This window comes from Alosa alosa, chromosome 6 (genome assembly GCF_017589495.1).
Source record: "Alosa alosa isolate M-15738 ecotype Scorff River chromosome 6, AALO_Geno_1.1, whole genome shotgun sequence".
NCBI classification, from domain to species: Eukaryota; Metazoa; Chordata; class Actinopteri; order Clupeiformes; family Clupeidae; genus Alosa; species Alosa alosa.
In genome coordinates, this window is record NC_063194.1 from 22,847,672 (window position 1) to 22,860,537 (window position 12,866).

The 12,866-nt window shown below is 42.2% G+C and overlaps 2 protein-coding genes across 3 annotated transcripts; one reads left to right on the top strand and one right to left on the bottom strand.

Moving 5' to 3' along the window:
* Nucleotides 1–3: 3 nt before the first annotated feature.
* On the top strand, nucleotides 4–3,077 carry rnf113a (ring finger protein 113A). Its single transcript, XM_048246685.1, has 10 exons — nucleotides 4–207; nucleotides 414–490; nucleotides 596–694; nucleotides 868–975; nucleotides 1,125–1,234; nucleotides 1,497–1,603; nucleotides 1,719–1,808; nucleotides 2,405–2,498; nucleotides 2,643–2,749; nucleotides 2,906–3,077. Exons 1-10 carry the CDS (start codon nucleotides 105–107, stop codon nucleotides 2,971–2,973), a joined length of 963 nt encoding a protein of 320 aa, XP_048102642.1. The 5' UTR covers nucleotides 4–104; the 3' UTR covers nucleotides 2,974–3,077.
* On the bottom strand, nucleotides 3,066–12,844 carry strada (STE20 related adaptor alpha). 2 transcript variants are annotated; one of them, XM_048246683.1, is made up of 13 exons: nucleotides 12,664–12,844; nucleotides 11,974–12,043; nucleotides 11,818–11,875; nucleotides 10,072–10,100; nucleotides 7,236–7,338; nucleotides 6,646–6,767; nucleotides 6,373–6,481; nucleotides 5,783–5,906; nucleotides 5,346–5,517; nucleotides 5,103–5,207; nucleotides 4,689–4,942; nucleotides 4,428–4,470; nucleotides 3,066–4,224 (listed from the first exon to the last, which is right to left on the bottom strand). In XM_048246683.1, exons 2-13 carry the CDS (start codon nucleotides 11,983–11,985, stop codon nucleotides 4,069–4,071), a joined length of 1,287 nt encoding a protein of 428 aa, XP_048102640.1. In that variant the 5' UTR covers nucleotides 11,986–12,043; nucleotides 12,664–12,844; the 3' UTR covers nucleotides 3,066–4,068. The 2 variants fall into 2 exon arrangements, with proteins under 2 accessions (XP_048102640.1, XP_048102641.1); XM_048246684.1 differs by lacking the exons at nucleotides 10,072–10,100; nucleotides 12,664–12,844 and having other exon boundaries at nucleotides 11,974–12,049.
* Between the last annotated feature and the right edge of the window lie 22 nt (nucleotides 12,845–12,866).

A 12,866-nucleotide genomic window follows, 5' to 3' on the forward strand; every position in this document is an offset into this window, starting at 1 on the left:
TGCCAACTCCAATGCATTGGAGGGCGCTGTAGCGTCATGTGATTTTCAAACAGGAACAGTCGCTCTCTTCTTGTAAATTTGTAATGTTTTGATGGTGAGTAAAGATGGCGGAATCTGGGGATTCAAAGCCCACCTGTACATTTTTGTTCAAAAAATCTAACAAGAAGTTTAGTGCTCGGAAGAGGAAAGCCAGTGGTAGCGACAAAGGTAAGTGAGCGTGAGCGTGTCACCTTCATCTACGAAAGAGTATCATAACGCACGGATTATCTTGGGGAAGCTACCGTTGCTAGCTAGGCTAGCTAGTTTGGGTTTAACAATAGCAGATATAACAGATTTGAACGACAGTTGGCTGAAACGCAACATTGCAGCAACGTTATTATTAATGCTGTGTGGATCTGTGTTATCTACTTAAGATGGAAGTAGTGACGAGGAGAAGAGCACTGTTGTCCGCAGGCTGAAGAAGACGACGGGGAACCCAATGATTCAGAAGGTGGGTGACATCGAGGCCAATCCTGCTGTGGTCCTCGGCCAAAAATGTTTTTGATATTCAGGTTGTTTTACAGGCAGTGTGAACTGACATGTTTTAATCGTTTAGACTAAGAAAGTCGAGAAGGAGGTTGTTTCATCAAGTGAAAGTGATGCTAACCATGAAGAAGAGAAAGTGACCGTGTCCTACAAATCTACACGCTCTGCGGTAAGTTGCTTGGCAAAGAAATTATAACGTTATCTAAATTGTGATGATGGACGTATTGTGTTGTGTTGCATTACATATACATATCTCTCGACTGATGTGTGCATTTGCGGATTTTGTCTTGGGTAAGTGATGAATCATTCGGGTTAATATTTTCCCCTTTTCACATTCACTAGAAACCAGAGGGCCCTGACGATATGGGTGCTACTGCTACCTATCAGCTGGACACAGAGAGGGATAAAGATGCGCAGGCTATCTTTGAGCGCAGCCAGCAACTTCAGGAGGTCAGTGCATCCTGGTTGTATTTGCTGAAGGAAGAGTTATACCTTTATACCAGTGTATGAAGTGCATGTTGCAAATTGTGTAGCTCACTGTGCATAGGGCGCACGTATCCCCTGCTGTTAATACTCCTTTCACTCATTCCTGTATTAAGGAGCTGGCTGGCAAAGACGATGACAAGGTGTATCGTGGGATCAACAACTACCACAAGTACATTAAGCCCAAGGACTCCACTATGGGAAATGCGTCTTCAGGAATGGTCAGGTAGATGTATATACCGGTTACAAAGTTGCATGTCAGAGTAGTCTAAACAGCACCCACATTTCTATTTGTAAATATGAGTATATCAATAATTCTTTGAATAACTTAACAGTGTATACACACTATTTCACAATTACTTCATATATGGCACAGAAGACCCAGAACTGTGCCACAGAAGCAACTAAATTTGATGCAATATATAAAAGTCAGGTCGCTCTTCCGGGTGTCCATCAGTCACTCTCCATACTGCTTTCCCTTGCTTCAGAAAAGGTCCCATTAGGGCCCCAGAGCACCTCAGGGCTACAGTGAGGTGGGACTACCAGCCAGACATTTGCAAAGACTACAAAGAAACAGGCTTTTGTGGTTTTGGAGGTGAGTGTCATACTGAGAACTAGGTGACATGCTGGATATTTGAGAACGGCTTTGTTATATTTCTTACGTTGGTGAGGGTAGTGATTTAAAATTTTGTTTGGGGTTTTCTTCTCAGACAGCTGTAAGTTCTTGCATGACCGTTCAGACTACAAACATGGCTGGCAGATAGAACGGGAATTGGATGAAGGCAGATATGGTGCAAACGGTAAGTAAAGTTATTGATATCACTTTTCAAAAAAGCAATATGGAATTTAACCACTATCAGACAGTAGATGTACCGTATTTTTTTTCATAGTTTGGCTGGTCCTGCGACTCAGGTGCAACACATATATATTTATATATATATATGTTTTTTTCCTCTTCATGACACATTTTTTGACTGGTGCGACTTATAGTCCGGAAAATACGGCAAGTGTTATCCATTAGCTGTTTTCCTCAAAAGCTGATTTTTGTTTTACTATTGGTACTGAAAGGTGCTGCCTGTAATTGTAGTAAAAAAATAAGTCAAACGTTTTTGTCAAACTCAACTGTTGTTTCTGAGAGTCCTGTAGCTTTGTGTTTCTTCACTGTGTGCACTCAAAATACACTGGGGTTTGTACACAGCCCCAGCTCTGTAAAAAAATGAGAAGCAGTGGCTCAGACTGAGCCATAAAGAATTTCAGAAAATCCAAATGTTATTTCAGGAACACAGAAAGCAGGGGTGTAGTTTGATTTGCTGTCAAGATCACCATCTAATCGCAAGAGTGGCATACTGCACCTTAACATCATTATATTTTAACTGTCTAATGTGTTCCCTTCTAGATGATGAGAACTATGAAATTAGCAGTGATGACGAAGACTTCCCCTTTAAGTGTTTCATCTGCAGAGAATCCTTCAAAAACCCAATTATAACAAAGTAAGGTTTATTCTTTATCACTTTTGAACTACTTAGGCAACTTCTCTTGCCGCTGAATTTCTGGGCAAAGAGTCATCCTAAACAGGAACTGTCTGGGTCCGTAACATCTTTAGTGCGCATAATGGCCAGTGTCTGTCCTTTCAGGTGTCGGCATTATTTCTGTGAGGCCTGCGCCCTTCAGCATTACCGTAAATCCAAGCGGTGTTACGTGTGCAATGTCCAGACCAATGGCGTCTTCAACCCAGCAAAAGGTCAGCATCAGTCATTGAAGCTCAAAGTTGGTCTCACAAGATAAAGATTTTGACTGGGCTGTAAAATCCATAAAATCTAAAGCTGCTTTGTACGTCATCAGATATTGTTTGCAATCAATGTATGAAAATTGATCAAAGGTTTTTCATTTCTCTTAGAACTGATGGCAAAGTTGGCAAAGCAACAAGCTGCCACTGACCAGCCACCATCTGAAGAGGAAGACTAGCATCATGTCCAGCATCCTTTTAATTATGTGTTGACTTTAATGTATGATATCTGTATTATTCTTGAAACAGTGCAAACCTTTGGAATAAAAAGTTTTGTTTTTTTACATTTCACTTTTATTGGCATGTCAACAATATACAATCCAAAGTCCTGAGGTTGAGAGGTTCAGAATTCAAGAAAAATAAATGTACCGCTCTCATCCATGCAGACAGCAAGAAGACACAACAAAGATCAAAGCAACACTGCTGTAACATTCAGTTGGTAAATGGACACGTTAATAGTAGCAGGTGCAACAGAAGCTCCTCAAAGACAAACCTATATCTAAACTACTGCTGTGTTCAACAAGGCTTTTGAAATTATCCCAGTTCAGCACAAACCATTTGCAAACTTGAGTGCATGGAAGAAAGTTCTTGAGTGCAGTCATTCACATCAAATTGCTGAAATTAAGCATTGAGTCAAGGACTCCTGCCCTTGTGTCAAAGTCCATTTGATGGCATTCACTCACCTGGTCATTCACTGGTTCAGATTCTGCTGGTAAGATGAGGTGATTGTTCAGTCATTGCCTATGTAATGCTGTGATTGGACAAAACTAATGAATGGATTGACAGTTGTGCACTCTTCCACAATGCAAGCATGCTAAAGATCCAGTAACACCACCACCAATCAACGAGGAGAAAAGTCAAGTCAAAATCTGGATCCCTCTCACTCAGTTCACTTTTACCTTGTAGGAAAACATCACACTTCAAACATCCCTATGGCCTAAATACAGCGTCATCAATCCCTTCTTGTCCTAATCCTTATCATTAAGTATGACTGGTGTGGGCTTCTCAAGAAATGGCAACCCATGTGTGTGAAAAAACAAGGTTTCTTCACTTTAAAAGGAGTCAGAGTAAGACAGCAGGACCAGCTTGGCTGGTGAAGCTGTTCACGCGAGGAGACAAAACACCATTGTCGGTTCCAATTTACAAGGGGTGTTCAAGAGACACACAATAGGGGACAAACACCCAATAAGTCCAAGTTCGGGAACTGTGCACCGCACCGCTCACATCCTGTTCCGTTTTCTTCATTCCCCCTCCTCCCTGCTTCTCCCCTGTAGTCAGAAGTCCCAGTCGTCCACGTCCAGCTGGCTGAGGCCAGACTCCAAGCTGGCCAGGCCCGAGGGCGAGTCCTGCTGCTGGGTGAACTCGTAGCTGGTGATGGGGGAGATGGGCCGCAGCAGGTCAGGGAGAGCCTCTGAGGGACGCCGCTTGATCTGGCCCAGGGGTCGATTCGTGTGGGTGTGGGGGAGAAAAATGAGAACGACGGTGAGCAAGCTGCGTCACAAGTCCCTAGAAGCCTTTTACTAGTGTGTAAAGAGAAGTCCATCATGGCGCATAACTACATAAAAAAAAAAAAAAAATGTTCATAAAAACTGACATCTGCTGTCTTGTGCTGCTGCACCTCAAACACACTCACCTGTTTGATGAAGGGGTGACCAATAAGTATACTTGCAGAGGGTCTGAAAGAAAAATCAATAAAATCGTAATCGTGGATAAACACTTGAACAAACTAAGAATGGACAATGTTTAGAACGCTCTGATTGACTGTCTACAGTTTATGTACTGTACATTTTACATACACTTTCTTCCCACATGTGGGGATTTAGGTTGGTAACATCAGAGTCTCTTGTAGAGGGTCTTAACAGAGGGGCCTATGAGAGTTTAGACAGCAGCTCACCTTTTCTCAGGGTCCCTCTGCAGACAGAGCTCCACAAAACCGTGGAAGAGGGGGCTGAAGGTCCGGCTGTAAGGGTGACCACCCGAGGCGGCAGAGGGCTCACCGTTGGCGTGCCGGGCCACTCCACCCCCAGGACCCTCACAGATGCCCGAGTCGGCACCTGAGTGCGAGGGCTTCATGTTCAACTCCTCCGGGGGGATGGTCGTGGTGTCCAAGAGGCAGGGCACCGTGCCGTTCAGCTTCTCCAAAAGCATCTGACAGACCAGGGACAAGACAGAGAGGGACAATGAAGACCAAGAAAACACCCAACACAGCACAGGTGGACTTATTGGGGTGCAATTAGGAGAACGAAAACAAAGCAGCTCTCCAAAGGCTAGCAGCAGCTTTTCTAGAAGATTCCCCAGCTCTGCCTACCTGAGTGGCTGGCATGTCTTTGAAGGGCACATGGCCATTGGCCAACTCGCACGCTGTGATGCCAAGGCTGTAGATGTCAGAACGAAAGTCATATCCTTGCAGGTTCTACAGAACAAAGCAATGCTTGTGAGACACGATGCGCTTAGATGAAAATGGGTCCGAATGCCTCAGTCAGAACCCAGGAATTAGTGAATGACTCTTCACTCAGCCACTGAAACTAAACATCTAAAAACAGTCCCGTACCTGCTGTAGGACCTCTGGGCTGAGCCAGGGCAGGACGTTGATGCTGTACTGGGGGAAGTCATGGACGACACGTGCTCTCTGGCCATTGCGGATCAGGCTGAAGATGCTCCTCAGGCCAGACAGGTACACCTGGCCGTCTGCAGAGATCAGCACGTGGCTGGCCTTCACACTACTGCATGCAAACAAACACATACACACAGAGTTCACGGGGGTGCGACAACCAAATTAGAGCTGAAGACAAACCAAGGACTTTCAAATACGACTAAATTGCTGTTTTGAGCGTTACGAAGTTACGAAACCAATAGTATATAGCCACCAAAATAATAAATATGTGAAAAAACAAAGTAAAACAAATGGAAACTGTTGCCATTTTCTGCAAACTAGCTATCGAAGCTTGTTAACAATGTGTGTAGTTTGTGTGTGTAAGGGTGTCTTACCGGTGGACGTAGCCCATATGATGGATGTAGTCAAGGGCTTTAAGAACACCCAGCAGAATGTAAGCAATGGTCAGCTCACTCAGGCCATCCTTGAAGTGGATGTTGAGTAAATCTCTTGCAGAGCCTTTGAAGAGCAAGGGATTTCATTCCCAGCAAAGATCATTGCACACAGTTGGGGCATTACATATTAAAAATATATAAAAGTCCCTCTATTTGAGTTCAACTGCAGAATCTAGTGGTAATGCAACTGCAAGTTCACTTTAATTTGTAGATGGTCTGCATAGTGATCTCAGTGTTTCCCATACATTGACTTATTTGTGGCGGCCCACCACAATATCAACATTCACCACCACACAATGATTTTCCAGGTTGTACTAAATTGTGCTTAAATCTGGTTAGCATCATAACCACGCTGCGCTAATTTGCTAAACATTGTTGCATTCAAGTTAATTCTGCAAACCTACCACCACAAATATAATTCAATTCTGTGGGAAACACTGGATCTTATCGTATAGCCTGCAGACTGATCCTGTTTTTAAATATCAATCATGATTGAGGAGGAATGTAACTCTATGTTGATCTGATCTTACCATAGGCCATGAACGGAGTAATCACCCACAGTTCATTCTCCACTATGAAGATGCTCCTGTAAGGGAGAATGCTGGGATGGTGGAACAGCTTGGAAACATGAAGTTCCCCCTGTGTGAGGGACAGGGACAGAGTTACTTGACAAGTGACAAGTAAAAATATTCAATCAGGAAATAGTGAAAACTGTGAAATAAAGTAAGTCTAAAACAGACAAATATATGAAAGGGCACCAATATACAGGAAATGTTTTTTCCGTACTACACCCACATACATACTTGTAGGTAATTGACCATGTCGTTGGTGCAAGCCTCCAAGTCAATACGTCTGACGGCCACATGTTCTCCTGTGGGTTTATATCTGGCTAGATTCACCGTCATCAAATCCTCTAGACCTCGACCTGCATAACCAAAGATTTACACAAAGATCATGACAGAATAAAAACAAACAAAACATGGGGGACCTGTGGTGCAGGTACAACATGGGGGACCTGTGGTGCAGGTACAACATGGGGGACCTGTGGTGCAGGTACAACATGGGGGACCTGTGGTGCAGGTACAACATGGGGGACCTGTGGTGCAGGTACAACATGGGGGACCTGTGGTTCAAACCAAGTGGTACAACATTTTGGACCAGGGACCCGCAGCCATTTCCTGATCCCACCCCATCCCTCCCTCCCACTCGCTTGCTTCCTGTCACTATTGACTGTCCTATTTGAATAAAAGCAAAAATACCCAATAAACAAAACAAAACGACCTGCCTTATCTTACCTGTGACCAGAAAGAGAACATTCCATACCCTGGACAACAGAGCAAACACACTGAACAAACCTGGAATGGGTTAGCATGGGCTGAAGCCTAGGACCTACCTATGATGGTGAGGAGCTCATAAGAGCTGCTGTCAGGCAGGAAGCTTCCCATGGTGTCCCTTTGTGGGAGAGAGGTCAGGGATTCTTGGCTGTCTTCATGGGCCTAACAACATAGGTAGATGGGAGAGAGAAAAGTTATCTTTGGAAGAGAGGCTATTGTTAGCCCAAAAGCTGTCTGGACTCCTACATGTCTCCTACTGGACTCCTATATGTCTGTGGGCAAGTGGATTGAGAGTGCTGGAAAATGTTGGTTGAAGTTACACATTCCTCAGAAGTAACTTCATTTTGACAGTACAAGGAGACCCTTCAGTTTGCAAAGCATCTAGCCTGATCTAGAATCTAGCTTGAAAGATTGGGAAGCAGCAGGAATGCATTAAGTAGCTGTCTGACTTTAAAAAAAAAAATATATATATATATATATATTTTTTTTTTTTTTAAATCAGGAATAAAAAAAACATTTCTCTCCCCTTGAGAGAATGATGCCAAATGCAAACGAGTCTCCGAAATACCGCTTCACACGAGTGAGTTTCACGCCATCTGGAAACCCATGTACTGTGTTAGGAAAAAACAGCAGGCATCCAACCACACAAATGCATCTGGTAGTGTCTGTTCACCATTCTCACACTGTCTTTTATTTTCGTCAAGCTTGAAATGTGTTACACATTCACACATATACTCACAACAATGCCTATTATTATCATCATCATCTCCACCTCAACTTCCAGCCACTCCAAAAGCTTGAATGTATTAATCAGCTACTGCTTGTCAGAATAACTGACAGGAAATTGATGGTGAATATGGTTTCGGGGTTATTCTATTCGACCAACTGGATGGTTCCAATAATAACTAAACCCAGAAGTGCTTTCTGAGGGGAAGCGTGATCTCCTGAGGCAGTGGCTCTGTAGAGGGCTGGAAATTGATCACTAGCAGCAGGCGCTGGTCGTGTAAGCTGCATCAAGGGAGGTTTCCGTGGTTACCAGTGCAGTAAGGCGGAGACGTGTGGATTCTGTGGTTTGCCGCCGTGTGTTGCTGTGATCCTTCGTCCCCCTCTCCACATTCTCAGCTGTGAGCTAATGAGTGAACCAGGTTTCTGCCTTACGTGAATGTGAATTTAGTCCCCAGATGAACCTCAGCCAATATTTAACCAGTTTGTTCCTCCTCACCAATCAATTACCCTCTCATTTTCTTCCCTTATCTTTTCTAAAGACAAATCCAAAGAAGTTTATACACCAGACTGAGGGTTCAAAAAACCAGACAAAACAAGTCAGACACGTTCCAGACATGTTTTATAAACATCCTTCGATTGTGTTAGTATGGTATTTATTTGGCTTTCCATGCACATCATGTGCTTTGTTGCATGCTCTGCCCCTATATCCCAAATAACAATGTGTTTTTGAACTTGAAACTTTAGCTTGGCTTGTCAAGCATGTGTCAACATTGTATAAGACTCTGGATTGGTCTGTTTACTGTCAACAAAACAGGCGTGTCTCTTAACTCTGTCCTTTCTGAAAGGAAAAGCACTACATTAGAACATGGTGGTCAACTCTTCAAACAAAAGATAACCTCTGTCACCTCGCAAACTGTCACATTCAAACCCCATCTTTCTTCTGAGCACTGCTTAGTATTTTCTTACCCATCCCACTTGCCTCTGATAGACACACACTAATGTGTAATTCTTAATCCCCAGTCACCCTCTGCTCCACATCAATCACCATCCCTTCTTCCATCCCTCCCTCACCCATTTGTCTGACACAAGGAAACACTGACGGATGAGTGGAGGAAGATGAGCAGCATCACAAGAAGCGCATTCAGCAGCGCCATGATAACATGCAAACAAGCATGACCACACACATACTGCACACACACACACACACACAAATCCAATCACACACTCAAAGTCTCTCAAAGAGTTATGAGGTGTAACAAGGTGTTCTGAAAACGTATCTTTACTGGGTGTATTTCTCTGGTTCAAAACAGAACCCAACTACCATACTTTCCTTGAATATATTTCCTAATAAATCTCTTATATTTCCTGCATGGCACAGACAGCATGGCACAGATTCATCAATTCCTTCATTCACCCATATATGAAAACAAATCATGAGTATATCTGTAGGTAGGAGAGAGTAAGAGAAGGACAATATCAGCATAATCTAATAGTCTTAATCTAATTTGGATGCTTAGCCTTGTGTAAGTGCATTATATTCACCTCAAAGATGCTGTTATTTGTCTCTATTAACTACTTGTCTTTGAAGCCTTTATAATAAAGCAGACGGAAATCGCTGAAAAGTAATCAGCCATCTTAATTCTCATTTACACAACTGGATACTTTGGATACAAAATAGTTGATCATTACCTTATAGTAACAGTTTTAAAATTGTTTGGATTGGTTGGTTGGGGAATGTTTGCCTTATATATTTTTATTTTCAAGGATTTCAGTACAGTTATTTTGGAATACTAGGCTCTGTTAAAACACCACAGTTTTTGTAATGGCGACCATTACTGGTCACTGCACAAGTGTGACTATGAGAGACCTATGGAAAAATGATTCACTCATTCAGATGATGACATATCAGAGAATATGAGGGCAATATTTGGTGCTGGAGCACTGCTTAAAACCAGAAAAACACAACCAGTCTGGAGGATACATTTGGAACACACCAGTTAAACACTATAGTCAGACAGTCACCATCTTGCATGCTCATGTGCACACACATACTCACACTTTACAAGACCATACGTTCGCCACAATAAGACATAGTGACTGAGTACACGCACACACACAAACACACAGGTTGTTGGATTGTGAAAGCCGTACCAGAGGTGCCGCACTTACTTTCCTGTGTGGGCTTGCCTGAGCTTGCTCTGGGATAGAGAAACCACGTCAGTGGTGCAAGAGAAACATATACAAATAGACAGAAGAGGTTTGGTGTTTAATGGGTGCTCTTGGAAAACGCTTGGAACTAGGTGCAGCCAGGGCCAGGTAATCTGAGAGATTACATTTACATCTAAATCTGTCTTGATTAAATAAATCTGTCTCTTGACTTCAGAATAATAGCCTAACCCTACCATATTAAAAACTAGAGGCCTAATTGTGACAGAATTAATCCATTTTACACTCTGACACCTGTGATACTAAATATAGTTGGTAACCCAGAACTGGTATTATGAACCCAAACTTCCCTGGTATTACATGAGAGCTACTAAAAAGGGCATGTCAATAATCATCCTCCTCCCACCTCTGAGATGTGAAGAAACTCTTTCTTTAGAGCTGAATACAAGTCTGAAGCCAACCCCAATCTTTTACATCACAAGATGATAACGATACTTTACCTGTGGCTTCACAATAGTCATATAAAAGAAACTCCTGATTGGGAGAGAAACCTGAAATAGCAGTTGCAGTTAATTAAGTCTTCCAACCCTTGAGGGATTCATTTTTTGTTGCCGTTTTGCCTGACCCACACAAAGGTACTCCAGTAGCTATGCATTGTTGCCATGGTAACAAGAAGCAGCCAATGATGGAGAGTTGGTGGGGAAAAAAACAGATGTTTCCATGACCATTCACATTGTATTGGGGGGAAAAAATCATGCAATGATCAGGGAATGAAGGAACGGATAAATAAGAGCAAAAGCAAAGAATGGGCAAATCTACACTTTCTCCACCCCCTTGCCTTACAACCAGGAGACACTCAGTCCGTACACTGCTGACAATACCACAGGTCCCTCAAATCTTGTGTAAGTATTTTGTGGCACAAAATAATACTGCAATATTCCCATAGGTTTTCTTGGAGCTGCAAATTCCCAATCCTTATTTTGACTGCATGCATTCATTCATTACTCTGCAAACCCATAGTGATTTCTGTTCATATAATGCAAATACAATTTCCAACATTAAAATCTTTACAGGGTATTTTCTGTGAGAATAGTGAATACATCTAAAAATCTTTGTTTTGAGCAAAAAGCATAAGCCATCAGCCAGAAGCCCAAAGCATACGCATATCACACACTCTCCTGATCTTACAGGAACAAAAATACATTATTTTGGTATTGCCCCCCTTGCTTGATGTCCGTTTAATTCTGTAGGCCTGCAACATTTAACCTAAATAATTCTCACTAAAGTTTTTTCCCATTTAGTTTACATATCAGCTGAAGCAAACAGTATAGAAAGTACACAATGGTGACAAACACAGGCCTGGGCTAAAGGACACCTCACATAAACACAGGGATGAACAACTTCAAAGAAAGCTGCAGAAAAAAAACTCCCTAAAGTAAGCTAAACATTGCAAGCAATGACAGCAAGCAAAAGCTTTTTACAGCATCAACCCCTTGAAGCAAGCAGAGCTGCAAATAACCTATTTTAGTGGTGTCTATTTTTCAAGTCTTAAATACATAGAGGTACTTTGAAGTTGTCAACTTCTACTAGTAAGCCTATGCCTACACAAACTGTGGCAAGTTTTAAGGGCCATATAGGCTCTGCCCATAACTGACAGGTTGGAAGGTGGCGGTTTTACTTGAGTAACTCCAGGACCAATGATTTTTCAACTTCATGAGCAGTGTCAGAGCATGTTTACATCTCACTCACCTCCAAATAACTCCAAGTCCCTCAGGCTCTCCACACTTAGTTTCTCCGACACCCAACGCTATTAAGCAGACATAAAACACTTAAATCACTTATCTTCAAAGCTATGTGAAGAACAAAGACTTGAAGACCAGATATTTAGTAAATTAATTCACCCACCAGAAAAGACATGGGGCCTGAAGACAGTAAGCTTGCTACCACCTCGAAAAGCCCATACAACTACAAAGCCCTAAAACAGATCAATATTCAAGTTAGACAAATGATCAAATAAACGTTCCAATAAGCCCATCAACCATAAGGATGTTCTACCCCTTTGGGTCACTGGGTCAACGGCGGCGTTACCATAAGAACTTTCTTGTCAGTTGAGTGTAGCAGCTAACAGTTATTAGACTTTTAATGAATAACGTACAAAATAGCGTTTATAAATAATGTTTCAAGGCACTGACGTTACCTGTGAAATTGTAAATTAATGGATGCATCGGGATGTTACTAACTAGCTGTCACCATAGCGTCATGGTTGTTGCCTTTTCACACGTTAACGTTACATTGGCAGGCTAGCATGATAGTACATAAGTAAACAATAACGTATACCAATTACAAAGTCTTCTGAATTATTTCTACGCATAGAGGGGATCAGGGAAGTGTAGGACACCTATTTGCCTTTTTTCCCTCTCATATATTTGGTTTCATGTGTAACATTAACGTCTGAATGTCTGAAGTAAGCTAGCTGTACTCACTGGCTAACGTTATTAGCCGTTTAGCAAATGCTTGCCATCACATTTGCTCTCGAAAAGCTATAGAAAAATTGAGGAAATATTAACAATATAACAACATTAAGCGCATACTTGCCTTAAAATGAACACGAGTGGCGAACAAATTCCGTACGCTTTTGTATTTTCCTTTAGATCGAGGTAACAGATGGAAAATTGTCGTCCACTCTTGCAACGAGTTTGTTGATAAAATGGGATTGTTGATTGGACGTGAGAAATTTTCCTCTTAAGATTCTCTAAAATAATTGGATTATTTCAGAAAAAGGGCGGAGAATATCACGT

Excerpts from the sequence above, each read along its gene's own strand:
- rnf113a (XM_048246685.1), top strand. The coding sequence starts at position 105 with ATGGCGGAATCTGGGGATTCAAAGCCCACCTGTACATTTTTGTTCAAA. Across the intron at positions 491-595 it reads GGAACCCAATGATTCAGAAG|ACTAAGAAAGTCGAGAAGGA; the intron begins GTGGGTGACATC and ends TTAATCGTTTAG. Across the intron at positions 1,809-2,404 it reads AGGCAGATATGGTGCAAACG|ATGATGAGAACTATGAAATT; the intron begins GTAAGTAAAGTT and ends GTTCCCTTCTAG.
- strada (XM_048246683.1), bottom strand. Across the intron at positions 5,907-6,372 it reads TACTCCGTTCATGGCCTATG|GCTCTGCAAGAGATTTACTC; the intron begins GTAAGATCAGAT and ends TGCTCTTCAAAG. Across the intron at positions 5,518-5,782 it reads CATATGGGCTACGTCCACCG|TAGTGTGAAGGCCAGCCACG; the intron begins GTAAGACACCCT and ends GTTTGCATGCAG.